Here is a 27,176-nt window from a genome sequence, read left to right as displayed (position 1 = left end):
ATTTTATTTTGACTTTTGTGGATACAATTTAAATGACTTTGCTTAAAGGAAAATTTTTGTTTTGCCATAGGAGTTAACATTTGACAAACTTATGGGTAACTTCATAGATGCCAACAGATTCCTTTATTTTTTCATCATAGTCAGTCCAGTCCTGTAGAGTGAAACATGCCGTCTTAGCTCTATACAAGCTTTAATGAAGATACAGTATTATTGTTTCCAGTTAAGATGTAGGCGGTTGCTTGGAGGATAGCCTGCATTTCAGCAATACCTTCCCCCTCTCCCCATTTCATATATTAGGCAAATCCTCACGACCAAATATAATTTGATTTCAGGTTTTTTCACATATTTAAAAGAAAAAGGTTTCAACATGTCTTTAAATTTGAAGAGATCATCCTCAATCTGGATGATTATCATGCCAAGAACAGACCTTGAAAATGCAGTGAGGAAAACTATCCTTGAATGAAACAAATATCTCCAAGATGATTAGTTGAGATTATTTTGCTCTGAGAAGGCCAAATTAGGAGTGCTTGCAACATAGGATTTCTAACATTGTTATTGAGACAATCCTCAAATTACAATTCTTTAACAAGGGTTTGAAGTTAAGACAGCCTTAGAAAAAGTGATTTATGATTGATTCTTGAAGTTATGACTCTCCTACCATCCCTGATTGCAAGTCAGGTGATTGATAATGAGTTTGCATTTATGCAATTTGTACTTTCCTAGCTGGCTTCCAACAAGCAAAGTCAATTGGGGAAGCGAGATGTGCTTAATGATGGCATGAATTACTTAATTCATTAATGTGCTTTGCTTAATAACCATGGCAAAATGGTCATAAAATTGGGTCCAGTCACAGGATGATTCATTTAATGATTCATTTAGTGCCTGAAATTCTGATCTTAATTGTGGTTTTAAGTCAAGGACTATCTGTACTTCTGTCCTGACAGCAGCCAGGTTCAAGCAGAGGTTTAGGAAAGAAGAGAAAATATCTACTTTCTAGATATTTTGAACTACAATTCTCATTAGTACATTTGTTATCCAAAACATCTAGGTACCAAACTGTTTTATCTCAAACTAGTGTCTGGAACAGAGATGTACGATATTTGATAACCATATTTCTGGTATAGATAATTTAATTTTTAAACTATGATTTCAATATGAAGATCCTGTTCTAACACAATGGAAAGGCATCAGGCTAGACGTGTCTAATATAAAAGATATAATATATCCTTGGACCTTTAAGAATTGTCCTGCTTGCCCAGTCTTTCTTAGTTTCTCATTTAACAAGCTGCAATTAATCAGCATAACTTGGATAGCTGTAAAATTGGACCAGGATATTTTGTGAGGAGTAACTATTAATCCTTAGATTCAATGTTAGCGTCAGATTGGTGATACCTTCAAATACCAGTAACAGGGAACAGAAGTAGGAGAAAGGAATATCTCTTCCTTCTGCCAGGAGACATCTGGTTGGCCACTATGAGAATGTTGATCTAAGGTGGACCTTCGGTGGTCCAGCAGCACTAATCTTATATGAGCCTGTTTTAAGATTTGTACGCTACACAACACATATTTGAACCACAAATATGAAGACTCTACCTTTTCCAGTAAGTTGATTTCATCGAAAGATGTGCCAGACTCAGCACCATTTGCGGCAAACCCTGCCTACAAATAATTTAAAAGCACCTGTTAGAGACACATTATATCTGAGGTAAAATACCGTCCTTTATCTGCATCTATGCAGCTACAACACCTGTAGTGGATCAGAATTCCTGTCTGATTTAACACCAATCCTTCATCCAAACAAATTCAGCAGGTTCTCTGCTACAGATGAGCAATAAAGCCATAATCAAGAATTCCAAAGTTAAGATACCTAACAATGTTTTCCCTATCATGTGATTCTAATTATGTGTGTTTAAGTTTGCACAGAACAAACTTCAAATCACATTAATGTTTAGGTGCAAACTTACCAGCTGTTAACTCTTTATCCTATGGTTGTGTGAACTAGCGCCAAAAGAAACTGTGTGCTCAAGAACAAGTTATGCAATCACTTGGGTTTAACAGGCAGGCCTTTCAAAAAGGAGACTCTTGAGAACTTGCCTGTGGTTGAAAATCCACGGGTTCAAGGCCACGGCACTCAAATTCCACTATTGTCTTAAAGGTCTCATTGTCTTCGGCCTAGAATTCAGCCAAAAGAATACTTAGCTTTTTTTTAAACAAAAGAATAAAGACAAGCAGGAAGAAAGAGAACATGTTTCTCAAGACACAGTGTAATATTACAAGGAATATAATGTATGTTGTTTGTAAATCTCTAGAGAAAATTCCAATTAAAATAGGGAAAACATTCAAACATGAATGACAGAAAAATAATCAATCCCTGTATATATTGCTGCCTTTAAGTCAAATAACGGGAAATGGAATTTCTGCTAAAAGTTCACCCTTTCCATAAAATACAAATAAAATGAACTTACATTATAAGGCTTAATTGTCTGACTTAAGATATCTGAAAAAGAAAAGAAAAAAGAAGAACATATCATTGAAGCAAAGAAAGGTATAACTCACAGGCTACAGATATATTTAGATATGAATGGATTCAGGGTCAGTCATGTGCTAGATTTCACCTTTAAAATTTAGTTTTAAATGTTTAAGCACTATGTCATGACTATCTCAGCAAGTCATAGCATGTGGCCTACCTAATCTAGGCTCCAAACCTAAGCAGGATTGGGACTTTTAGGCCAGGGGTCCCCAACGCCTAGGCCGCAGCCCATTGGTGGGCTGCCGCCTGTTCGGAACTGGGCCGTGGAAGTAGTGGGGGAGTGAGCACACATGCACAAAGCTGCATTTCTGAAAGTGGCACACATGAGCATGCGTGAAATCATCCCCTCCCCCCACCCCACTGCCGCCAGTCCACTGAGCCAGAAAGGTTGGAGACCGCTATTTTAGACCCTATTGGGGAGTCAGACAGCAGAAACAGGCTCAACTCAGGGGTGTCTTTAGGTATCTGTTAAAAAAACATCTAATCTGTATAGTCTAGGTTAATTTCCTTAGAAATATTTGTCCCCTTTGTAATATTCTCTACTAACAATAAGGATAATACTGGTCAGTTGTGACACATTTGGACCAGTTTTACTCTAAGAGGAATGCAGAACACATATAGATACATTTGCATTACATAAATATTGGACGCAACAAATACTGTCCTTTCCCCCCATTGCCACTGCCAGCAACAACCAATTTTCAGGCTAACCCATCTTTCACAATAGAGATCTGCTGATTTGCTGATTTTTGTTTGGCATAGCTTGTTTTATGGAGAAGATTATTTCTTTCTCCACTCTGCAAAAGATGTATAGGCAATTATAGAGGGGAAGAAGGAGTGGGAGGAATGTTTTCCTATTAGTTTAATACAGTATCGTAGCCTGAGTTCTCTGTCTAGGGCGGGGGTGTCCGATTGTGGCAACTTTAAGACTTGTGGACTTCAACTCCCAGAAATTGAAGTTGAGTTCACCTTGATGAGGAATTCTGGGAGTTGAAGTCCACAGGTTTTAAAGTTGCCAAGGTTGGCCATCCGTAATCTAGGGGATAGATGTATAAAAAATCCCTTACCTATTGAGTTTTCTCGGGAGCACAACTTGCATTTCTGCACCATTGTGGCACTTCCCCGGCCTCCTTTCAGAGGATGGCTGTCCTAAATAGAATTTCAAAAGAAAACATCAGCCGCCAATCTCAAGATCTCCAGTGGAGAGGACGCTACAATAAATAAAGTCCTTTTTCTCAAGATCCAAATCTTCTAATGAAAGTCTCTTTTCTTTTAGATTAAGAATGTTATGCAAACATTTAGCAGGGAAGTTAGCAGGGAATACAGTAGTTCAGAATACTTATCTAACAGAGATATTTTTGCTAAACATCTTTAGCAAAATCAGAGACTTTTGTTTAAAGAAAAATCTAATTTGCACTGCTAATTAAGTTTACAATTCTAATTAAGTGATTGAACTATATATGTGACTATAAAAAAATATTGCCAATGGAAATATTGGTATTAAAAGAATATAGGTGAGGAATCTTTGCATATTCTCCCATGAAATAAATAAAATATCCATATTATTTAGAAAAATGAGCAGAATTCTAGAAAGAATCATAGTGAATGCTTGCATATAATCAAGACTCATATAGTCCACACCCTGGATACAATCTAGAAATAAGGTGCTTTCCAATTCTAATTTCCTAGAAATGTTTTGGATAGCTCCTGTCACCGACAGGACAAGTGTGATATCATAAACTTCATGGTGCCACTGCCCAAATAACATGAATTATATACCATAAATCATTTGCATCATGACATGCCTGGTGCCAACTATATCTTATATAATTTGTTTTGAAACTTACCATTAATCGTAGATATTGCCATTTTTCTGAAACCTCACTACAGTTTCCACATTTAAGCTGGAAAATAAAAGGAAAACAAATGCAAACTAAATATATTGAATGGAATCCAACAACACAATAATCAAATGTTTAAATTTAAACATTTAAACATCTGGATGGAGAGGTGTTTGGGGTTTTGGGCCAAATGATGGGGAAAGACCATCTTTAATTAATGGAATTGGCCTCCCATATTCAGAGATGGTTTACAATTTGGGGCCCTCCTAAAGTCATAGCTCCTCCTCAATTAACAAGTGGTAGCTGTGGCTTGGAGGGCTTTTGCACAAGTACCTCTTCTGCAATAACTGCATCCATTCCTGGCTTACAAGGTCCTTCTCAGACACTAATATCTTAACAACCTTCCCTTTAAATTCCTGTGGTGTCCTTTTACATAGGAATGCCTTTAAAGAACATTCAGAAGCTGCAGCTGGTACAGAATGGTCAGTTATTGGTATATTCAGACATAGGGAGTGGAGCATTGTTGGGGGAGCTACAACTGTTACTAAATTGATTCACGGGTGGGGATGTCACTTTTAAAGCCATATTTGTCTCTGGCTTTAGTCACTGTCTGAGGTATTCTGCCCACTTCACCAGATCAAACAGAGTCAACCCTTCTTCTTGTAGAAGATTATTTATTTATTTATTAGTCGCATTTTTATGCCGCCCAACTCCCGAGGGACTCTGGGCGGCTAACAACAAAGAATAAAACAATGTGAACAATATCCCATACAAAAGTTTAAAAAGAAAACATTAAAACCCATACACTTCAATTTGTGGCCGGGTCTCGCAGAATAACCGTAGCGCGATCAACAGCCCAAGGCCTGCCGGAAGAGCCAGGTTTTCACCGCTTTCCGGATGGCCAGTAGGGTGGGGACAGTCCAGACCTCAGGGGGTAATTGGTTCCAGAGAGCCGGGGCAGCCACAGAGAAGGCCCTCCCCCGCGGGCCCGCCAGCCGACATTGTTTAGCTGACGGGACCCAGAGGAGACCGACTCTGTGGGATCTTACCGGTCGTTGGGAACTATGCGGTAGAAGGTGGTCTCAAAGATAGCCTGGCCCTGAGCCATGTAGGGTTTTAAAGGTAATAACCAACACCTTGAATTGCTCCTGGAGACCGATAGAGAGCCAGTGCAGCTTGCCGAGAATTGGTGTAATGTGGGTGTATCTAGGTGCACCCACAATAGCTCGCACGGCTGCATTCTGGACCAACTGTAGTCTCCGAACACTTTTCAAGGGTAGCCCCATGTAGAGCGTGTTGCAATAGTACAACTGTGAGGTGACAAGGGCATGAGTGACTGTAAGGAGAGCCTCCTGATCCAAGTAGGGTCGCAATTGGTGCACCAGACGAACCTGTGCAAAGGTCCCCCTAGCTACAGCTGTCAGATGTTGTTCCAATCTCAGCTGTGAGTCTAGGAATAAGCCCAAATGGTTTATCAAGACCAGAAGGTCCCATTAAAGCTGCTAAATAGAAATCAGCAAACAATATTACAATAGTGTGATGGGGCAGCTGAAGAAATTTCCAGGAACTATACCACTATGGTGAACCAAAACACAATTTGCAGCACTACCATAATCTAACAGCCTAGGCTCATTCAGTGGCTTTGATTCAAAGCCACTGCGTTGCACCCAAACATTAATATGTAGATGTTGAAGCGGTATGACTGAGGATGGCTAGAACCAACATGCCTACTGCCCCTGTCCTACTGTCTCCATTTATTTGTATCCTTATCCTGTATTCATAATCATGTTTATACTTATATCTGTTATCTTATGCGTGTTTGACAAATAAATAAATAAATAAAAATAAAAAACTGGATATGAAGAGAATATCGTTATGCATTTGCTTTTTAAAAGGTAAGTCACCTTATAAGCTATGCCACCGGGCTAACCTTGGCTAATTTACTTAATTCATGGGTGTCCCCAAGGTGCTTTTTCAAGGGGCAACTGGACTTTCTTGGTTTTTCTTTGAAGACGTTTCGCTTGTCATCCAAGAAGCTTTTTCAGCTCTGACTGGATGATGGGGAATGGAAGCGAAACCACGACCTGGATGACTGAGAACCTCCACAGAGATTTAATCATGGGTGTGTGTGTGTGTGTGTTGCATTTTGCAGGTGTCAGCCTGTTTCCCGAAGACCTACCTTCAGATACCATCGAAAATCCTCCCCCACCGGCCGGAGGTTTGTAATGTTTTCTAAAGTCGCTTTGAACTGCAACCCGATTTTCTGCAAGGAAGAACGTCACCCGAAACCGGTTAGAGGCGCTGGGAAGACAATCCCCGCCAACCTCAAGGCACGCCCGGGCGAGCCGCCTCTTCTTACCCCCATGGCCCGAAGGGGAACGAAAGGAGTCGAGCCTCAGGAGAGCCGAGCCGAGCCGAGCCGAGCCGAACCGGGCCGGGCCGGGCAGAAAAGATCCCTGCTCCTCCCTTCCCACGAACCAAGACACGCGAAACTCCACAGATCTCAAAGCGAAATCGACCGCGGACGCCAACTGGGCAGGCGCTCCTCAACCTTCGCGAGACTTGAGTTTCGCCTTATCCGGGGAAACGGAGAGGAGAGGCGGAGGGCGGCCCTCAAAAGGGGCTGGGGGGGGCAGTTATCCCGCTTTAAAGAGACCCCTTGTGATCCCAGAACCCGTGATCGGCTTCTAGAAGCGATCATTTATCTCGATCCACACACGCATCCCTAAAGGCAGGCCGCCTCAGTTTTGTATTCGATTCGCGAGGCTCGATGGCAAAACGAGGCGTCGATTGAACTCGGTTTAACTCGGCTGGCGCCCCGAAATAGGTTTCGAGGGCGGGCATTTTGGGACTATTCTGAAGTTTTTTTGAGTTGGGTCTGCAAAAATCCGGCCGATCAAATGCTGCCCTCCAACGGCAGCCTGACGTTTTGCAGCGTGGAAGCGGGAGCCCTGCCGGACCTTTAGATCAATTTCTCAAGCTTGATAGCTTGAAGCCCACCCGTCTTCAATTTTCCAAGGTTGAGAAACACTGTAATCTAGATCCGTGAACTCTCTATTGTCAGTTATCCAGGTCATGGTTGTCTTTGAAGCCGTTTCGCTTCTCATCCAAGAAGCTTCTTCAGCTCTGACAGGATAGTGGGGAATGGAGTATAAATCCTTCCATTCCCCACTATCCTGTCAGAGCTGAAGAAACTTCTTGGATGAGAAGCGAAACGTCTTCAAAGAAAAAACAAGAAAGACCAGTTGCCTCCTGAAAAAGCACCTTTGGGATAGATCCGTGAAGGTTACAGTACTTGAAAGGCGATTCCACAGTTCAAAAGATTGTTAAGCTTTAAACAGGGAACTGAAGAAATTTAAGGGTGCCTTTGGCTGGGATAGTATGCTTTTACCTAGCTTTTCTTCTAGGTCAGGGACCTCCAAACCTGGCAACTTTAAGACTTCTGGGAGTTGAAGCCCACAAGTCTTAAAGTTTGGAGAATCCTAACCTAGGTCATTCCTCCCAACCCTGGGTGGTTTTCAAATGTGTGAACTTCCAATTCCTAGAGCATGGCAGTTGCCATTTGTGTATGTCTGTAATTTGGATGCCACCCATCTTGTAGTCATGCGACTGGTTATCTTCCCCTGACAGTGAGCCACAAATCAAAGTGGAAGAACCAGAATTTTGAAATGCATTGAGTTAGTATCCGCTTTGATACAGGTACTCCTCAATTTACAACAGTTCATTTAGTGATTGTTCAAAGTTTTAATGACACACAAAAAAAGACTTATGACCATTGTTCATACTTACGACCATTGCAGTATCTCTATGGTCACATGATCAAAATTCAGATGTTTGGCAATTGGTTCATAGTTATGAAGGGTCATATGATCCCCTTTTTCAACCTTCTGACATGCAAAGTCAATGTGGGAGCCAGATTCACTTAACAACTGTGGCAAGGTTGTAAAACGAGGCAAAATTCATGTAAATGTCTCACCTAGCAATATAAATTCTGAGCTCCATTATGGTCGTAAATTGAGGACTACCTGTACCTGGCAGAGCACACATACACACACCTCCAAACAACATTAGATGATTCATGCTATTTAAAGCTCAGGAAAAGAATTTCTGCTATTAAAATTCCCCTTCTAGTGGTGACAGTAGCAAGAAAATTGGCTTTATGCATACAAAACAGTGATCATACACTATTCTAAATTTAGACCACCAGGATTATTGGAAGGAAAAAAGCAAGATTCATTTACTTATAAATAATCCTATATAAGGATACCAATTCATTTAAATTGTAAACAGTAGCAATGCTGTTATTTTACAAGTACTTGATTTTATTAAAATATACAAAATCAAATCGAAACCAAACACTAGTAGCACACTATGTGTGCATATATCATGCAGATGTGGCACACACTGATTTTTGTGGTCTCTAACACCATTCCCCAGTTTTATGTGAAATGTTACAATCTTATCATCTGATCATTGTTTAAACCTTCATTGCCAAAAACAAAAAAAGCCCACCTACTCCTTTCTTTTTTAGGTGCCATATGTAGACAAAACTTGAATATACAATAAATGGGCCAAAGTACTCATTTGATTCAATAGGAAACTTGGAATTTCAAATATAAGATTATTAAGGCAAAGAAAAAAAAATTGGGAGGAAACTCGACAAGTTGAGGTGATGCTAAGTTATTGATGATTTGGTAAGTTGTTCTAATAAACATAATGAACTATGGCCAGAAACTAGGATGAATGTGGAACTATGTCATCCCAGTGAATTGCTGCAGATTACTGGCCTCTAATAAACGACAGCAGCACCATTGCTATTTTATTTATCTTATTTTTAACTACTTAATACAAAATAATTATCTAATTCTTATTCCTAGTAAGAATTTGTTACATTAAAAATGCAACCCAATAATGTGTATCACCATAAAATACTGGTCTGTATAGTTGCACCTATTCCTTAAGATATGCAAATATCTTACTTAATCACTTGTTCTGACTTATGGAAACTCTGCTTTCTTCCATTGTATTTCGAAGAGAGCAAAAATCCATGGACATACACAGTTCTTGAACATACTAGTTACTTAACTTTCTTCACAAGAGATGCTAAAAGAATAATTATGTACATATTTAGATGAAAGTGTTGACTCTTGTTATATTACCAATCCCCTCAAGTTCATGCAAACATAAGGAACATAAAACAGCCCATTCCTAAAATATGAATCTTGTTCAACAAAGACTTTCTAAATAAAAAGAAAAAAGTCTTAGTTTTTATTAAATCACTCTGTATAAAAACAGACATATATAAACATTATCCAAGATACGGAATGAAAAGAATCCCACCCCAAAAAACTTTATACAAATTTAGATCCACACAATTTAAATTGGTTTAATCTTGAAATGTAATCCAATGAGACTGAAGACTAAACACTTGAGATCTTGGACGAGATAATAAAACACTCTTAGACCTTCTGGATCCCTGGGGAGCAAAGTACAAAAAAAACACATAGTTAAAAGTAAGAAACTTTTGACATCAAAATCATTACCCTCAGAGAACTTCCAGGCCATCAAAATGTCAAACAACTTTTAAAAGCACCGTGAAATTGTCCTGCCCTCATTTTTCATTTTTAGTAAATAAAAAAATACTTTTTAAATATTAAATACTTTAAACACTTTTTAATACTAAAAAAAAAATACTACAAATTAATGTATTACTAATATGAATTCCTCTAGTTCTTGAACCAGCAGAAACATATTTAATAACAAGTCAGTGGGGCAATATATATACTGTAAGTCGCCGGCATGATGCTTAAATAGTACTTTGTGAATCATTGATCAGGCACACAAAAACAGAAGCCTCTATGGAAATATCCCACCCAAAATGGCCATAGAATGCAATTTGCAGACACTGGAAGGTGGAGGCATGGCCAGAACAATATCAACCAGCCAAGAGGATTTTGGCAGATGCCAGCCCCTTAGACTTCTCTCCCTTGTGTGTTGAGAAAATGGAAACACTTATTTTAAAATGGGAAAAGCTAAGGCCTAATTTATGCTGCTTCCAAAGAGAGTGGGAATTACACAAAATCAGCATAAGGGCATGTGCTTTAAAAATGGAGAGTACAATATCTTCACATCATGATTAGTGGGACACGAAGAAGAGCTCTTATTTTCCACTGAGATGGAAAATAGACTACGGTTGCATTGTTTATAAAGGCATTCAAAACAAGGCAGCTAGGATACGCTTTCATTGCTTCTGCTCTTCCTGTATCCTAAACTGGTATCATGTGATTGCTGAACTCACAGCTTTGATTCCTTTGATTCCCATTGTCTTGGAGAGATCAAATCATAATATATCAATTCTCTACAATGCTAACCTAATAAATGCAAAGAGGCAACGAACATATTATTCACTCTTCAAACAGCACTTACTTGGACTGATTCACGTCAATAAGAGAACCGATTTTTGATGTTGTGAAAGAGATATGTTCATCCCCAATCACAATTTCAAGCTCCTAGAAATAAATAAAATAAAACAACATACATTTAGGATGGATTACCATATTTATGAAGCTTGAATTTCTGTTCTCATATAACATCCATGATTATTCAAGCCCAAAGCAAGATATTCTACCTGCAAGAACAAATATTTATATTCAGCTATTTAAGGGGCTGTAGCCACTTCTTAGCAGAAAGAGCAATATTAACCACATATTTATACTGATGGAGTTAACAAGTTAACATTACCAGAAATGCAAGGTTTATGTTGGGTGGGTTGGATGCAAATAAATAAGACTGGGATTTTTGTTTGTATTCAGGAGATTTTATTCAACTTTACATCTCTTAGCAGTCAAAAGGACTCTACACCCACTTCCTAGCCTAACCTTCCTCCAGATACCTTGGCCTTCCAACTCCAAGAATTCTTTAGTCAACTTAACTATTGCTGGGAATTCTTGAAGTTGCTTCACATATCTGGAGGAGTACCTGATTGCAACTATAACTTCATCTAGATTGATCTCTTACAGAGTGCAGGCTGTGCACAAACATATAGATTTAAAACATCTGTATGATAAATAGAAAATCTACTAACCTGCCGACCAACTCTATCTGGTGGAGGCCACAATGCATCATCTTCTTTTGTAATTTCACTGTCATCAATGATCCTCTTTAATTCTTCCATCACACTTTTATGTACGTAGGCCTAGAAACAGTGTAGAATGTTAACATGATTCTGCCATTTTTGAAAAAAGAACATAAATGATTCATTTCTCTTCTTTTCCATTTATACAAATATCCATCTAAAGAATTCAGAAGGAAAAAAATCCAGGATGGGTACATTTGTACAATATAGTCAACTGAGAGGGATTTTACACAGAAACTTAAAACAAGTAGCAAACGAATGATTAATTTTCTGCATTCTCAAAATCATGGCCCAAGTAAATAAATTGTTCTGAAATATCATACGTTTATTTACTACTCAGATATACTGCAACAGTCCACTTACTTCTTTTCTGATCATGACATCATTTTTGTAATTACTGTTATTTGCATATCTCAGTTTACCTGTTGAAAAAAGATTACACTGAACATTACAAGAAAAGCGTAAACAAAAGAGCATTTCATTTAATTTCAGTTCGCTGCAATATAACATATTGATTATAGTTCCACAAATTAAGCAAAGAACAAGGAAGTGTAAGCAGTTGCACTCAAGCCAGTGAAAAAGGATTACTGGTGTACAGTTTCCTCAAAACTCTTAATTTCTGAGGTCCTTGCTCCCCTTTAACTACTGTAAGCAATGTTTAGTTATGCTGATTCCGCTGTTATTCTAAGATCAAAATTTATAGGTAGGCTTCACTCAAGTGCAAGGAAACTGTTCTGGATGCTATTGAAATGGACACTTTCCTACTAAACTAACCAGTCCAGGGGTTGATGATGAAGAGTTTGGCTACTTAGTGATTCCAGGAACAGTAATTATTTTTTTCCAATGTGTATTTTTATTTGATCCTTTCCTTATCTCGGAATCCGTTGCTGCATTTGGATTCCTACAAAAACGTTTCATATCCTGCTCTCCTTCAAGTAATGAGCAATTTAGCTTTAATCCCCGCATAAGCAACTCATCTTTTATTCGACCACAATAACCTATGAGATCCCCTTTGCTCATCTTCTCTCTCCAGAAGCTACAATTGCAACCTGTCAGAGCCCAACCTAATATGAGAAAATTCCGCCGATCGTCCTAACACAGCCCAGGTGCCGCCTCGTATAAACCTCAGCAAACACCAACCTCTCCTTCCTCCACCGGGTCCCCTCCTCCCATCCGATTCACCGGCACAAGCAAGATCTATTCTTCCCCTGCAAACATCTCTCCATCCTCCCCCGCCCCTCCACCCACCCACCCCCCGCGTTGCCTTGCTTCCTAGAAGCCACCACGCCTCTTGCTCCGGGACCGACAAACACGGGGAGCCTCACCGTCAGGACGGAACTCGAATTCGAGAAACTCGTGGCCAAACTTGCCCTTGTGCCCAACGTAGTAGCGCAAATAGAAATCGCTCGCCATGATCGAAGCGCTCCCGCCGGGGAAACCAGCATGCACCGCGCACGGCAAAGCTTAGCCTATGCGAAGGGGCGCCCGAAGAAGACGTCATCAACCGGAAGAGTCGCACAAAAGGATTCGCCTTGCCTCTCTCTCTCTCTCTCTCTCTCTCTCTCTCTCTCTTTCGCATGCGCAGATAGTGGGTTCCATAGACTTATACTATGTAGAGGCGCGCGTCGCTCGACCCGTTAGAGTACTTTGGGTTTAGGAGACCCGCTTGTCTTTCAATAAGAAATTCCATGACTTTTCACTACAGAGTGAACAATGCCGGAAACGGTTACTGCGACTAATGCGGAACCATCATCAGTAATTGGAGAACTAAGCAACTAAAATAAGTGCCTGATTCCCCGACTCTTTTTCAAGCCAATTGGTTGAGACTGGATGTAGGAAATCCGAACTGTAGCCTCTGCACCAAACTGGAGCAAGCAGACATCCCAATTGAAGAGAATATTGGATTATTTTAGTTACTTTAGCTACCAAAAGGTATATGTTTAAGGATGTTGAGAGATTGCATCTTTTGAGGTTGCGAGCAATCTATAACAGTTTATGTTTATGCCTACAGCAGATTTCAGTCTTATAACTAGCCAACTGGCTGATACAAAGAAAGTTAGGTAGCAGGGTTGGTCCTGGATTTTACGGTACTTTATGGGAGATCTTCAGGGCATTTTAAGATGGTAAGAGGTTAGAGACAGTCTTATCTAGTGTTAAGGCACCACTGTTACAGGTGTTATGTTTATCTTATATGCAGCTCTTATCATTTCTCTCTATTGTATTTGTTTCCTGTATCACATTGCTATTCTATGATTCATACCTGTTGTATTCTCACTCTCTAGGATGGCTCAGGGGTGAAATGTAAAATTTGTTACTACCGGTTCTGTGGGCGTGGCTTGGTGGTGGGGATAATGTGACTTGGTGGGTGTGGCCAACTTTTTTTTTTTTAACTTTTCAAAGCATTTTTTCTAATGCTTTGAAAAGCCTCTGCCGATCAGGCAACTCAGCTGGGATCGTCAGAGACTTTTCAAAGCATTTTTTTACCACCTCTTCAGCCAAGAGGTTGCAGAAAAAAATGCTTTGAAAAGCTCTGACGATCCCAGCTGAGCCGCGCGATCATCAGAGGCTTTTTTTTTTAACTTTTAAAAGCATTTTTTTGTCGGAAGAGGTTATAGAAAAAATGCTTTTAAAAGTAAAAAAAAAAAAGCCTCTGATGATCCTGTGGCTCAGCTGGGCATAGTGGGGGGGGGGCAGGGATTTTTGCTACCTGTTCTCCGAACCACCTGCCGCCATCGCTACCGGATTGGGCAATCCGGTCCAAACTGGGAGCATTTCACCCGTGATGGCTTCTGAAAAGTGATGGCTTGTGTTGTGTTTACGTACTCCACATGAAACATGGTGTCAGAAGCTTCTGAATCTGTGTTGTCTCTACACATTTGATGCATGCTGGCCTAGCACATGGCGGTCCTGTCCTGGAAGCCGAGCATTTGAAGCAAGAAAATCAGCATCATGGCGGCTGCTAACAGCATACTACTGCCTGAGGCAATGAGGGTGAATGGGGATTGCAGCAGTAACTGGGACAACTTCAGAGAAGAATTTGAGGATTACTCCCTAGCCACAGGCTTAAATGACAAGCCGGCAGCAGTGCAGGCAGCCACGTTGAGGAGGCTGATGGGCGGCGAATGCGTCCGTGTTTACAAGCACAATTTAACCCTTACAGAGGAGCAAAAAAGTGATCCTAAAGCCATTTTAGATGCCTTAGAAGTCTTTTTCAGATCCTCTAAAAATGTCATATATGAAGCTGAATTTGGCAGCTGTAAGCAAGAAGGTGAATGAATAGACAGTTTCGTCACATGGCTAAGAGGAAAAGCTGCAAACTGTGAGTATGGCTCTGTGAGAGATTAACTTATTCTTGATAAAATAATTCTGGGTATCACTAGTGAAAGCACACACCACCGCCTTTTGAGAGAATATAATTTAAGTTTACAAGCAGCAATTGAGGTATGTTGTACCACAGAACCTGTTGACAAACAGATGAAAGCTTTGGAGCAGGGTAAACATTGACAGTGTCAATGCAGTTTCCAAATAACAGCTAAGCATGAAGAACCACCACCACAACGCCAGCACAAAATTCATCCACACAACTCACCTGGGAGCAAACCAGTATCATGCAAGTACTGTGGCAGTGCGTGTGTACAATAGAAAGAGCAGTATGGGAAAATCTGCAGAGCATGTGACTTCATCACCATGTCATCCAAAAGCTAATGGCAAAGCTGAATCAGCTGAGAAGATTGTTAAGAGTTTATGCAAGAAAGCACAAAGTGATGGGTAAAGACTCATGGAAGGCCATTCTACATTGAAGAAATACTCCAACTGAGGGCACGGATAGTAGTCTGGCGCAGACCAATGTCAAGGAGACTAAAGACCTCCTTACCATAAATTGCTTGAGCCCTCTGTGATACAGGGTGCCCCAGAAAAGTTACAGCTTAAGAGACAAGCATTCAAGGCAAGATATGACAAATCAGTCAGAGATTTTCCAGAGTTGAATATTGGGGAATGAATCCGCATGAAACTGCTGCCTGGAGATCGAACAGGTTGCTGGAAAATGGGTATCTGTTCACAACAGGTGGCACCACGCTCCTATCTATTCTCTCTGGACATTGAGGGAACTTTCTGTCGTCACAATTGTGTGGATCTGCGGGTGGCTGAGCAGCCTAATTCTCCATATCCAGTGGCCAGGCCAGACTCACCTGGTATTACCAGGCCACACTTACCCACTGACAATAGGGAATGTAGAGTGTTGATGCCACAGACCAATGTTAATGACAATCCTGAGCAAGCCAGTATATCTGACAGCAGTCAAATGCAGAACGTCCCAGTAAGTGGTGAGAAGAGCCCAGCAACCTCAGCAAGGTCAGAGAAACTTAGTACAAAGAGGGCCAGTCTTCACCTGTAGTGGCAGATGTTCACAACCACCCAACAGACTTAACCTATAGAAAATGTTGGTATTGGTTCTTATTCGAAATTTCACACTGTTGTTTGGTTAACATGATGTTAAAGATGTTGCAGGTGTTATGTTTATCTTATATGCAGCTCTATCATCCATCTCTATTGTATTTGTTTCCTGTATCATATTGCTATTCTATGATTTATCTTTATTGTTCCTGCTCCTGTTGTATTTCTCACTCTAATAATAAGATGGCTTCTGCACAGTGATGGCAGAAGTATTTACTTACTCCATATGAAATAACCAGGTTGTAAACAAGGACACTTGAGTTGTAATCCAACTCTCTTAATTATCAATTTCTTAGTGACCGTTTGAAATTACGACAGACCATCCAAAAGCTACTTCTGACCAGATTCCAGAGTTGGTCATGAAACTGCACCCACTTCAGTTACATAACATTTCAGATGCTTGGCAACTGGCTCACCTTAATGGCTGGTTGCAACACTCTGTAATCACATTTTTTTTTCTGGTTCCCAGCCTTTTTGGAATACATTGATTTACTTAATGACCATGCCATTTGCTTAATGACCACCCAAAAAAGTCATAAAATTTGTTGGGGTTGTCACATGGATACTTCGATCTATGAGCTTCATAACTTAACAGAAATTCCATTATGGTTGTAAGTTGAGGACTACCTGTACTGCTGTTGGTAGCTTTCCCATCACATCTAAAATTTAGATTCTGGGTTCATTATTAATTAGTATAAAAATGTTGAATCTGTAGTTAGCGGCCTTTTTTAGTCTCTGTAGTAAAATATATTAAGAAGAGTCTCATAGCCAAGAGATAGAATGCATTATGTACAGGAAAGGATGATTTGTATCAGTGAGTAAAATTTCAGATTTGGTAACATGGTGAGAATTTGGTGGTTTGGTCAAAACTTCATTTTCTTGTCAACTGTGTGATAGCAATGCTAAGGGAAGAGAGCATAAGATCGTAGGGTGTTTGGAAATTAGTTTTAGCAAAGAGGGACTCTTAAATATTCTTATAGCCTTAATAAAGATGTTATCAGTTAAATGACATTTGGCAGATTTTTAAACTCTTCCTAATTGCAAAATCCACTGTGGAAAAAAAGACATAGATTCTGTTTTCTGGGGTTAGGAGATTCTTAAAGAATTTTGAGACTGTATTGTGGGCATTTGTACTGAATTTTACTGGTTTTGGCCATTTGCAAATATTGCTTTACTTGGTGTGGTCAGTCACAAGCTTCCCAAAAGTCAATCTGTTCTCTAATAAACCCTAGTTTGTATTTTTTTCCCAGAGGTGCCAGAAACTCTTTCAACGAAAGCATTGGTTTGCAAACATTCCCTTTTATATTTTCTACAACCCAAAGCCATTTTGAGAAACATATTTGATGTAAGAAACTTGTATTTCAGTTGGCAGCATGCAACTTCTTGTTTAATGTTTAAATTTACATTCCTGAGCCAAGTCCTCAGAAAATTCAGAAAGACCCAAACAATCTCCAACGTTTGAGGTCCCATATAAAAAAAATATAAAATGCCAGGAAAATAAAACAATTAAGTTCTACTATAAGGACAATGTAACCTCCCACAATTATTTACTGACTACATTTTGAACTTGAGAACCAGACCAACAGGCCTTTGCCTGTTTTCTGATTGACCTCAGGCATAACAATTACATGGAAGCTCAGAAAGATGTAAAGATTGGTCAGAAAGAAATTTAGCTGAGAGAAATATATCCAGGCTTCCTTAACCACTGCAACACACTAATAAAATGCGATTGCATAACTTTCATGATATTAAGACTTAAGATAAGTCATTGAATCTATCAGAGGAAGAAGTCTGTGAACAAATATTCACCCTCTTAGTTTCAGGAGCATTGGAAAATTGGATGCCTATGAGGCATCAGAGAATCGCCAAATGACTTAATAAAGCTATGTGCAGGCTTGCAGAGTTATGTTTGAAGTCAACTTACGTTTTCTTCAGCTCTACCATTAAAAATAACACAATACACATTGCAAATAAGTCAATAAAAAATTTAATCTCTCTATAGAAACAGTACACAGTCTTACAAATGTATTCATTTGGTTTTTCAGTACCCTCTATGGATGTAAGTATCAGAAACATTAGAAACAGCAGAGTCCTCCCTTCTCCATAGCCCTAACCCAATGTTTCTCAATCTTGGCAAGTTTAAGGTATGTGGACTTCAGCTCACAGAATTCCCCTACTAGCATACTGGCTGGGGAATTCTAGGATTTGAAATCCACATATCTTAAAGTTACTAAGGTTGAAAAGTACCACCCTAAACCATTTGTTCAGAATAAAAACAAACAGAAAAGGCACCACGCAAGAACGCTGCATCCTAATGGAATTTCATTATGACAAGACAAAGCTCAAAAATGATTACTGTACAGTGATAAACAAATTTTTAATGTTCCCAGTTTTGTATTGAAAATATTATTTTTATTTTAAGGAAAATTTGATTATCAACTTGATGTAGTTACAAATCTGTCATGTTGGAAATCAGGAAAACCAAGTAATTTACAATGGTTTGGAGAAAAATTCCAGCATTATACATAGGATTTGTACAAGTTTTTACTTTTTTTTTTGAAAAAAGTATCAAAATGGTAAATTATTCAAATCTCTATACAGTTTGAGGTTAGTTACAGTTATTACATACAAAGCCTTTTTCTTTATTTTATAATTTTGTTCATGCACACAGTGCATGGTTTTGTAGTAACTGAGTAGAGCAGCTTTAAATATTTTCTTTTCCCTCTACATTTTTTTTCAGAAGCGTGTATTTAACTCTAAAGCTTCTTTCTCAAAATCTAGCAGAAAGAAATAGACATCCTTCTCAATACCCATTATAAACAAGCAGCAAAATGAATAAACTTTCCAAGGTGCAGATTCTATTATACTCTTTTAACTTCTCACTCACTTATCCTTAACATGAAGGACCAGTTTAGGCATATTGGTATTTGTCATCAAGATGACTTCCTATTATCAGAGAGTCATCTTGAATATTATGACTTACATCAATGAATATATATTTTTAGTAGTTGAACAGCCATCATAAACATGGGATACTCTGTGTGTATACATGTCATCGTATGAACTGGAAGCAATTTTGCAACCATTAGATCAGGGCTGTCAAACTTGCGTCATCACAGCGTCATCACGTGACATATTGGGACTTTTTTCCCCTTCACTCAACTGGGCGGGGGCGTGAACAGCATGTGACGCATCTGGCCTGCGGGCAGCGAGTTTGAGACCCCTGCATTAGATCATCTGTTTTGTTTGCAGAGAAAATCTTTGAAGTCTATAAAAGTACAAGATTGTCTTTGTATCACTACATTTCAAACAAAAGTTCAATTTGTTATGAAATTGATTCTATGAAGGGCAGAATTTTAAAATCAACCCAGGATTACAGTGTTTCATACAGTCAGTACAAGAGTTGCAATTCAAGGCTACCAGGCAGTACAGAGGAGATATAATAGTCACCTACTGGAACTGCTATGCTTAATAGATATTGCTTATTCATAATTATTTATAAGAGATCCTAGGCAAAAAATAGTTCTACAGCATTTTCAATTTTACAGCTCAGTGTTCTAGTGCATGCAAATAGCTATCCAGAGCACCAAAATTAAGGAATTTAACAAGATTGCAAATTCCTGTTCAGCCTAGCACTGGTATCTGCAATAGCCACAATCATGGGGAAATGACATTACATATGCAGTGACAGGCAAAACCCAGTTTTATGTATTACTGCCCTGATGACCGACACAAATATATGTAAGTCATGGTGTTTGGGTCATGATGACATTGTGCACTTTCTTTTTGTCACATGCCCCCCCCCCCAATAGTTAATGTCATGGCCAGACATTTACTTTCAACTTCACTACCTCATGAGAAATTGCAGTTACCCTGTTTGTTTAAAAAAACTCTCTCTGGAATTATTCTGGGACATGCATTATCAGAATGCCTCTCCAGATCAGGTGGATCTTTTTAGTCCTTTCCATTAACCCACATCAGCTGGAGAAAAAAAATATATTCAGGATTACACCCAAACTCACTGGTAACTATAACTTTTAAGATAAAAAAAATGAGTTCCAGGGAGGTCATGAGACCATTTAGTTTAATGCTCAGAAGTGGTTCTTCAGGATACCACCATCAGTCCTATGGTTTACACTAGGGCTCTCCAACCTTGGCAACTTTAAGACTTGTGGACTTCAACTTCCAAAGTTCTCTGTGAACTCCCAAAGTTCTCAAAGAACTCTGGGAGTTGAAGTCCACAAGTCTCAAAGTTGCCAAGGTTGGAGACCCCTGGTTTACACCGTTGTGCTTTTCATTTGGGTACAACCAGATCAAAAAATTGTTCAACAATTGGATCAACAGCAAAATCCAAATAAATAAGTGGGCCCACTGATCATATAATAGTTTATACCAATAAAGATGTGCCACTTTGACTTTCGTAAATTTTGGGTTTTTTCCCCTCTAGAATTCTCTATTGTAATTAGCTGAAAATTGAATTAAATATGGTGGATCCAAGCAACACTTAATACAATATTAAACTACCTGGACAGTTCTTTATCATGACCTAAATTCTTCAATAATACTTCCCTATAATTTAGTCCTGTTCAGCAAAATCCTTTCCAGTTGTAATTCAAAGTTTCTTGTTTACAGGTCCAGCAATTTTTACTGCTTCCAGTTGCTTGTGGCTGGAAAATTTATGATCAATTGCTTCTTTTCTAACCATTGTATCATTGCTCCAAGATCAGTTTCTGGATTTTTTTTTTTGTGTGTGTGTATTACAACTCTACATTTTTCCCTCTCTTAATCATTTACTTGGGAAATTTACAAGGGAAATACAATTTCCCACAGGAAGAGAAAATTACTTTAGGTTAGGCTAATTAAAAGAGACCATTCAAAGTGCAATTAACCAAATGTAATTAACAAGATTCAATGAAACAGTAATATCTGCAAATAGGAAATTTAAATTAAAAGCATAGGATACCCCAATAGCACAACATTTGTGCTATTCCTACAGCAAGTAGACAAGCTGTAATCTTTTTAATACTACTTCCTCCCCACCACTGCACATTATATTCTTTGATGTCATCAACTTCACTTTGATTCTTTATAAACTTTGAATAAATGGGGAATGAGAATTCCAGGGAAAAGACTATAATCTTGGATCATTAATTCCACTAATTTGAATCAACAGCAAAGATTACTAGCAGAACAATGGCTTTTATTTGCTTAGGGTTACTTATAATAATAATTTCATCAGATTTGGCTTAAAACCAATTCCATATATTTGGAATAGCTTCCAATGTCTCCAGCCCACTAAAACCAGTATTTCCATAATCTTATGCATTCTTAGAGTAAAAAGCAGCAAGTCCCACTGAACGCCATGAGACTTACTTTTAAAAATATATACGTAGAATTGTTCTGCACAGGTAAGATACTGGAGAAAAAAAATCCTTTCTTACATTCATTTAATAAGCTCTAAAAGAAAACTAGGTATAATTGGTGAACACTCTTTTTTTAACCAATAATGAAGCTTTATAACGCTTAAAAATTAATAAGGCTAACCAATATATGGCTACTTTGAAGAGTGGTCACCAAGAGTGGGCTGTTTTCTTAAAAACTGTATTACAGATGGCATCTTAAATTTGCTTATATCTTGCCAGGTTAATGATTTGGGATGTATGGGCACTGTCCTCCATTTTATAGGGCGATGCTTGTAGCAATGTTCTGAGCTTCTCCATTTACTGAAAAAGAGTACCTCTGTTAACCCAGGCTTTTAGGAGCACAAATATTCTTTCTGATAAAAGCAGATGGGAAATCTTTGCAAGGGGCTCTTTATTGGCATGAGAACTCTGCCTTTTGCTGGGTGTGCAAGCGTCAGAGGCATAAACAGGTCTACCTTGCAGGCCCGGGTAGTCCTTAACTTACAACCATTTGTTTAGCGACAGTTCCAAATTACAACAGCACTGAAAAAAATGATGTAATCTGATCCTTGCACTTACAACTGTTGCAGGATCCCCACAGTCACATGATCAAAATTTGGGTGCTTGGCAACTGGCAATTTATGACAATTGCAGCATCCTGGGGTCATGTGATTGACATGTGCTACTTTTCCAGCCAATTTCAATGGGGAAACCAGACTCACTTGGCTCACTTAACATGGCTTACTTAACAACTGCAGCGGTTAATTTAACCATGCAAAATGGTAGTAAAATCATGCTCAGCTCACTTAATGACTGTCCTGCTTAGCAATGGAAATTCTTGTTCTAACAGTGGTTGTAAGTTGAGGATTATCTGCAGAGTTTGGTTTGTTCATGATGGGAACACTTTAGTTTCTTGATCATTTTTGGATTATCTTATTGTAACATCTATGATTCTCACTCAGTGGCTTTAGACTTTGTAGCAAAGTTTTCACTAAACATCCTTTAAGAATTAAATTACTCTATTTATCATAGAGCTGAGCTATTCTTTCTAAAATATATTCATATATGTATATTTATATATGTGAATGTCTAAATACCTATCCAGCCTTGATAGATATACAAATTATCTCTGCAATACGAGTCAAATGTAAAAAAAAAATATAAATACTTTTGTCCTCTACATATATGTACAGCTCAAATTTGATATTCAGAATTTGTTAATAAATATTCTAAATGGTTTATACAGATCTCTCTTTCTGTCCGTATATTGATAAGATAGCCACAAAGTATGCTTGACATATTTACAAAACATCTATAAATATAATTTTTAGAAATGATGTGTAAGCTGCTGATCCTTGGGCTGGGCTGGCAGCATTCAGTAGTAGGCTCCTCACTATTACAGATGGATAGTGCAAGAAGTTAAAAGGGTGTATAAAAGATTATACATACAAAACTCTCACATCCTTTGGATGTTTGCAGTTCATTACAACTTTGTGGTTACCCTTTTGCAACATAAATATAAAGGAGAGGAGAAGGAAAGAGAAGAAGGTGGATTCCATTAGCCACAGTAGACAGGTTCAGTGCATTTCTTTTGATCCATTAACCATGGAAATGGAGTAGGTTTATTCCTCATGGTAGCCCATCATCTTCTAGACTTAGTGCCACACGCTGTTGAGAAAGACAAAGTATTTGACTTTGATAAAAATGAATTGGAAATTTCATTACGTGGCAACGGTGAACATATTATTGCTAAGATCTATAAAATGTTATTGAAATTGAATTTGGGAAATGAACATGTAAAACATTGTATGATTCAGTGAGCAAGGAATTTTGGATATAATGTGATGCTTGAACATTGGGAACATATGTGGATGAAGGGTTTAAAATTTATATTAAATTATAATATAAAAGAAAATTTCTATAAGATGATGTATCATTGGTATTTAACACCAGATAAGTTATCTAAGATGTATAAAGGCATGTCAAATGAGTGTTGGAAGTGTGAAAGTAAAGAAGGGACTTTTTATCATCTATGGTGGACATGTGCTAAAGCAAAAAAATGTTGGCGTATGATTCATATTTTAATACAGAAAATTCTGAAAATGGAGATTAAAAACGAAACCAGAACTTTTCCTTTTGGGCCTAATGGAAAAAGCTGAAGAAAAAAATTGGAACTTTATTACTACAAATGTTGACAGCATCAAGACTATTGTATGCACAAAAATGGAAGGACACTTTGATTCCTACTATGGATGAAGTGGCAGAAGTTGGCTGAAATGGTAAAAAGTTCTTTTCTTTGATTAAAGAAAAGAATATCAGTACTTTTGTTTCCACATGGTCACCGCTTCTGAACTTTGTGCTTGATGTGGAAAAGAATGAAACTCTGACTTTTGGGTTTTACATATTAGACTGATAGATCTTTATAGAAATGACTTGCTCATACTATTATGGAAAAGCTGTGATTTGATATTAATGCCTTATTTTACTGTAACAGAGAGAGTCGGAAGTCAATGCTTCTTTTTCTCCCCCCCCCATATCTTTCCTTACTTTTCTTCCCCCTTTCCCCGCCCCGTCACTGCTCTTCTAGTTACTTTTGTATTTTGTATTTTATAATACTGTATAACTCAATAAAAATGTTTAAATGTAAGATATTTAAGCATTTTGAGATAAGCCAGACAGATTTGAGAGGATGCCCCTTCCATGCAATGATCATATTTTCCACTATTACAGTAGTGGCCAAAATTATGGAAACCTTTTGGGAAAGTGTATTTTTGAGATTTGATGGCTAATAACACCACTTTTTTTTTGGAGTTTCAAGATAATCATATTCCACTGCTGGAACGGCCTGGGAATAGCCCAGACCTTAATCCAATTGAAAATCTATGGAGCCGACTAAAGAAACTTGTTAGTCAGAAGCGACCCAGCAATAAAACCCAGTGACCAGTAATAGAAGCAATCATTCAATCTTGGTTTCACATTATAACAGTTGCAGAACTAAAAGACTTGGTTCACTCCATAGGAACACGTTGTAAGGCCGTCATGCTAAAAGTTACCCAACTAAGTATTAACTGACGTGATAATTTTTGTATATCTTGTTTTTTCTACGTGTTTCATTTTTGTTCTTAATACTGTAACTGCTATTCTAATAGAAAGTCCTTCGTAAATGTTATTGCATTACATTCTTGATTAAATTATCTTTCCATTGATATATAATTTTATGGTACTACTTCAAAAAAAAGTGGTGTTATTAGCTAGTTTTAGAAAATACTTTTCCCAAAAGGTTTCCACAATTTTGGCCACTACTATATACCATGCCCCAGAAAGGAGTATGCCTCTCTAAAATACATTGGCAAAGACATTTAATCTTATTGTCTATTTATCCCTACACCATTAGCAGTACTCATCTGAATGGCACCTTCTCCTTCCTTTGTATAAGAAGATAAATGTGTAAACTACTTTGTTGTACACTGAGATAGTTTGCTTTGGGAGAAAAGGAGAGACATGCAACCTTACACTGAACCTGATTCAAGGAGTGTTCAGCCATAAAAATAAGATTAAGTGCTTATTTATTAAAGTTATATATCTCAAGTTTCAATGTATTGCTTGACAATGATTTTGTCAAGCACCAGGGAAATCAGGAGATCCAAGCAGTTCGAATGGGTATAAAGTTTTATTGCAAGGTTAAGCTTTCTACAAGAATCTGAACTCCTAACAGCCAAAGGAAATTGGTGGTAAATAAGGGTACAAGGAATTCAAGGTGGGCTGGGCTTGCTTGTGGGTACGTAGGGACTCATGACTGATGATGCGTTTGACCCTTCCCTTGGGCTCAGCCTGATCATCTCCTACATATTTATAGCAAAACATCCACAATAAGGAACACTAAATACTACAGGACTCAAATGAATACAGTGGACAGTGTAGTAGACATAAAGCATTCACTTACTGCTGGGTATACGTGACCAATCTGTACTGTTCGCCCAATATGGATTTCATCCTCATCTTCTTCTTCCGTAGTCTTCCTGTACACAGGATTATCAAAATTCATGCTTTTTGTATTTTTCCTCTTCCAGTTTCGCCAAATGAGATACCCACCTGTGCATAGTAAACCGATCACCACTAGAACAAAAAAGGATAGGGGAATCGGAGAAAAAAATAAAAAGTATTAGCTGTCTCAGAAAGGCCATCATATTTCAACTGGCTCACCCATGGCATCTCTCTTCTGAGTTTGTTATGATAGGCCAGGATAGCAAAACCAAAACGAATGGCAAGATAGCAAACACTTACTTACCAATAGGAACAACAATTCCGATAATGGCTGCCATCACAGTTGAGCCAAAAGCCTGGCCATTGTTGGCATCTGCAATTAGAGAAGAACAACTCAGATTCCTATAAAGGACAACTATAAGGACTGCAGCAGTTGCCAAGTTCCACATAGGTGGAAAATTCAAAAAGCACAGATTTCAGAAAAGCAATTTTAATGCTAATCCAGGAAGTGAAAACTGTAAGGCAGTTTTTCCAGGCAACCAAATGAAGGCAGAGTCTCTGAAATGCTTTCTAAACCTAACATTCTAGTTGTCACATGTAAGCGGAGTTCCCTCTTTTTACATGTGTGATGTGTGTGTGTGTGTAGGGAGAGAGGGAAAGAGGGAGAGAGAGAGGGAGGGAGGGAGAGCCAGAGAGAGAGCCTAGTATAAGAAATCCTGAAAGTTCACATACTCAGTTGTGTGTGCATAAAATTTAGGCATTGGATTTTTAGACCAACAATGTGTGTCTGGATTTTCACCCTCAACTGGTGAGAGTATATGTAAACATATTACCAAATCTATGTATTTGGTATTCCTAAAACACTTTTAGGTACACTGAAGAAATTTCTTCCAAAAAGCCCCAAACTAGATTATGGCAACATGTAGAAACTTAAGTTTTTGTGTAAGACAGAACTTTCAGATGCTGGGCCTAACGCTTTGGAAGTAGACTGGTCATCAAAAAGGGACAGCATTTTTCTATTAAACAAAAGAAAAGTATGAGAGAAATCCTCTACTTTCTTTTCACAAAGAAATGCAGTGCCAACTCAAGCTATTTGGGGAGCAGATAGAAATTTGTGTTTGTTTATTTACTTTAAAATTGTATGTCAGTCCAAATTTTTACCACTTAGTTAGTTATAGGCCACTTCACTCACAGTGCTGGAAGAGATTGCTATTTCCTGTTGCTATTTTACTATCAGCTGGGCTGGATGTCACTGTGATTGAATGAAGGCTTGTCATGCTGAGAAAGACTTGTGCTGTAGTTTCTGATCCTTCCGTACTAACATTGTCAGTTGTAGTAGTCACACTGTCAGCAGTAATAGCCGTAAAGTTCAGAAGGTAACTTCTTGATGTGGTAGGAGTAGCAGCAGTAGTAGGCAATTCAGTTGAGGTAGCTGGAAGTTCTGAAATCATTATTAAGTACAGCTTTATTTATACATTTATTTTGTCCAATGTATATGGATGCCTATCTCCCTGTGGTGACTTTGGGAAGCCGACAGAAGGCAGGATAACCTCCCACAAGGTGGTGCCTTCCCATTGCACTGGACTATATTTCCCTTCTCTTTACTTCTTCATAGTAGAACACAGTGCAGCTTTAGTTAGTGGAAAAAGCAAACCAATATAAAATAGTTTAAAGAGGCTTAAATGAAAGGAGTTTTCCAACCCCATTTTCTATAGGTAGCCCTTGAGTTATGGCTGTAATGGAGCCTGCCCGTAAGTCAATTTTAAAAAAATGTATTGCAATGGTTAAGTAAATGCGGGGATTATTAAGTGAATCCATTGTTCCCTGTT

At 38.5% G+C, this 27,176-nt stretch overlaps 3 protein-coding genes across 3 annotated transcripts in view; all 3 read right to left on the bottom strand.

Annotated features, from left to right (window-relative positions):
- Positions 1–26: 26 nt before the first annotated feature.
- On the bottom strand, positions 27–6,928 carry CZIB (CXXC motif containing zinc binding protein). The gene is made up of 8 exons (XM_070939539.1): positions 6,731–6,928; positions 6,551–6,634; positions 4,378–4,434; positions 3,598–3,679; positions 2,466–2,497; positions 2,091–2,172; positions 1,594–1,655; positions 27–151 (listed from the first exon to the last, which is right to left on the bottom strand). Exons 1-8 carry the CDS (start codon positions 6,734–6,736, stop codon positions 74–76), a joined length of 483 nt encoding a protein of 160 aa, XP_070795640.1. The 5' UTR covers positions 6,737–6,928; the 3' UTR covers positions 27–73.
- A 2,688-nt stretch (positions 6,929–9,616) lies between these two features.
- MAGOH (mago homolog, exon junction complex subunit) lies at positions 9,617–12,999 on the bottom strand. The gene is made up of 5 exons (XM_070939537.1): positions 12,832–12,999; positions 11,870–11,928; positions 11,456–11,566; positions 10,798–10,880; positions 9,617–9,847 (listed from the first exon to the last, which is right to left on the bottom strand). The coding sequence occupies exons 1-5, from the start codon at positions 12,917–12,919 to the stop codon at positions 9,748–9,750; spliced, it is 441 nt and encodes a 146-aa protein (XP_070795638.1). The 5' UTR covers positions 12,920–12,999; the 3' UTR covers positions 9,617–9,747.
- Positions 13,000–22,992: 9,993 nt separating this feature from the next.
- The window catches only part of LRP8 (LDL receptor related protein 8), a 200,991-nt gene continuing 196,807 nt past the window's right edge, over positions 22,993–27,176 (bottom strand). The window contains exons 15-17 of the mRNA XM_070939536.1: positions 25,652–25,720; positions 25,307–25,479; positions 22,993–23,031 (exon numbers count right to left, since the gene is read on the bottom strand). Of these exons, the coding sequence (XP_070795637.1) occupies positions 22,993–23,031; positions 25,307–25,479; positions 25,652–25,720 (281 nt within the window). The remainder of the gene's footprint in view (positions 23,032–25,306; positions 25,480–25,651; positions 25,721–27,176) is intronic.

The sequence above is a fragment of the Pituophis catenifer genome, unplaced genomic scaffold, assembly GCF_029215685.1.
Source record: "Pituophis catenifer annectens isolate HBS135680 unplaced genomic scaffold, rPitCat1.0.hap2 SCAF_3, whole genome shotgun sequence".
NCBI lineage: Eukaryota > Metazoa > Chordata > Lepidosauria > Squamata > Colubridae > Pituophis > Pituophis catenifer.
Note: the sequence above shows the minus strand (reverse complement) of the source record. Positions and strands in the feature narration are given on the sequence as shown.

What these genes read in the sequence shown, in the direction of transcription:
- CZIB (XM_070939539.1), bottom strand. An exon ending in CTCCCGAGAAAACTCAATAG is followed by an intron (nt 2,498 to 3,597) that starts GTAAGGGATTTT and finishes TTTCTTTTTCAG; the next exon opens with ATATCTTAAGTCAGACAATT. An exon ending in AAATCAACTTACTGGAAAAG is followed by an intron (nt 152 to 1,593) that starts GTAGAGTCTTCA and finishes TTCACTCTACAG; the next exon opens with GACTGGACTGACTATGATGA.
- MAGOH (XM_070939537.1), bottom strand. Translation starts at nt 12,919, where the DNA reads ATGGCGAGCGATTTCTATTTGCGCTACTACGTTGGGCACAAGGGCAAG. An exon ending in ATGTCATGATCAGAAAAGAA is followed by an intron (nt 11,567 to 11,869) that starts GTAAGTGGACTG and finishes CACTGTTTCTAG; the next exon opens with GCCTACGTACATAAAAGTGT. An exon ending in CAGATAGAGTTGGTCGGCAG is followed by an intron (nt 10,881 to 11,455) that starts GTTAGTAGATTT and finishes ATTTATTTCTAG; the next exon opens with GAGCTTGAAATTGTGATTGG.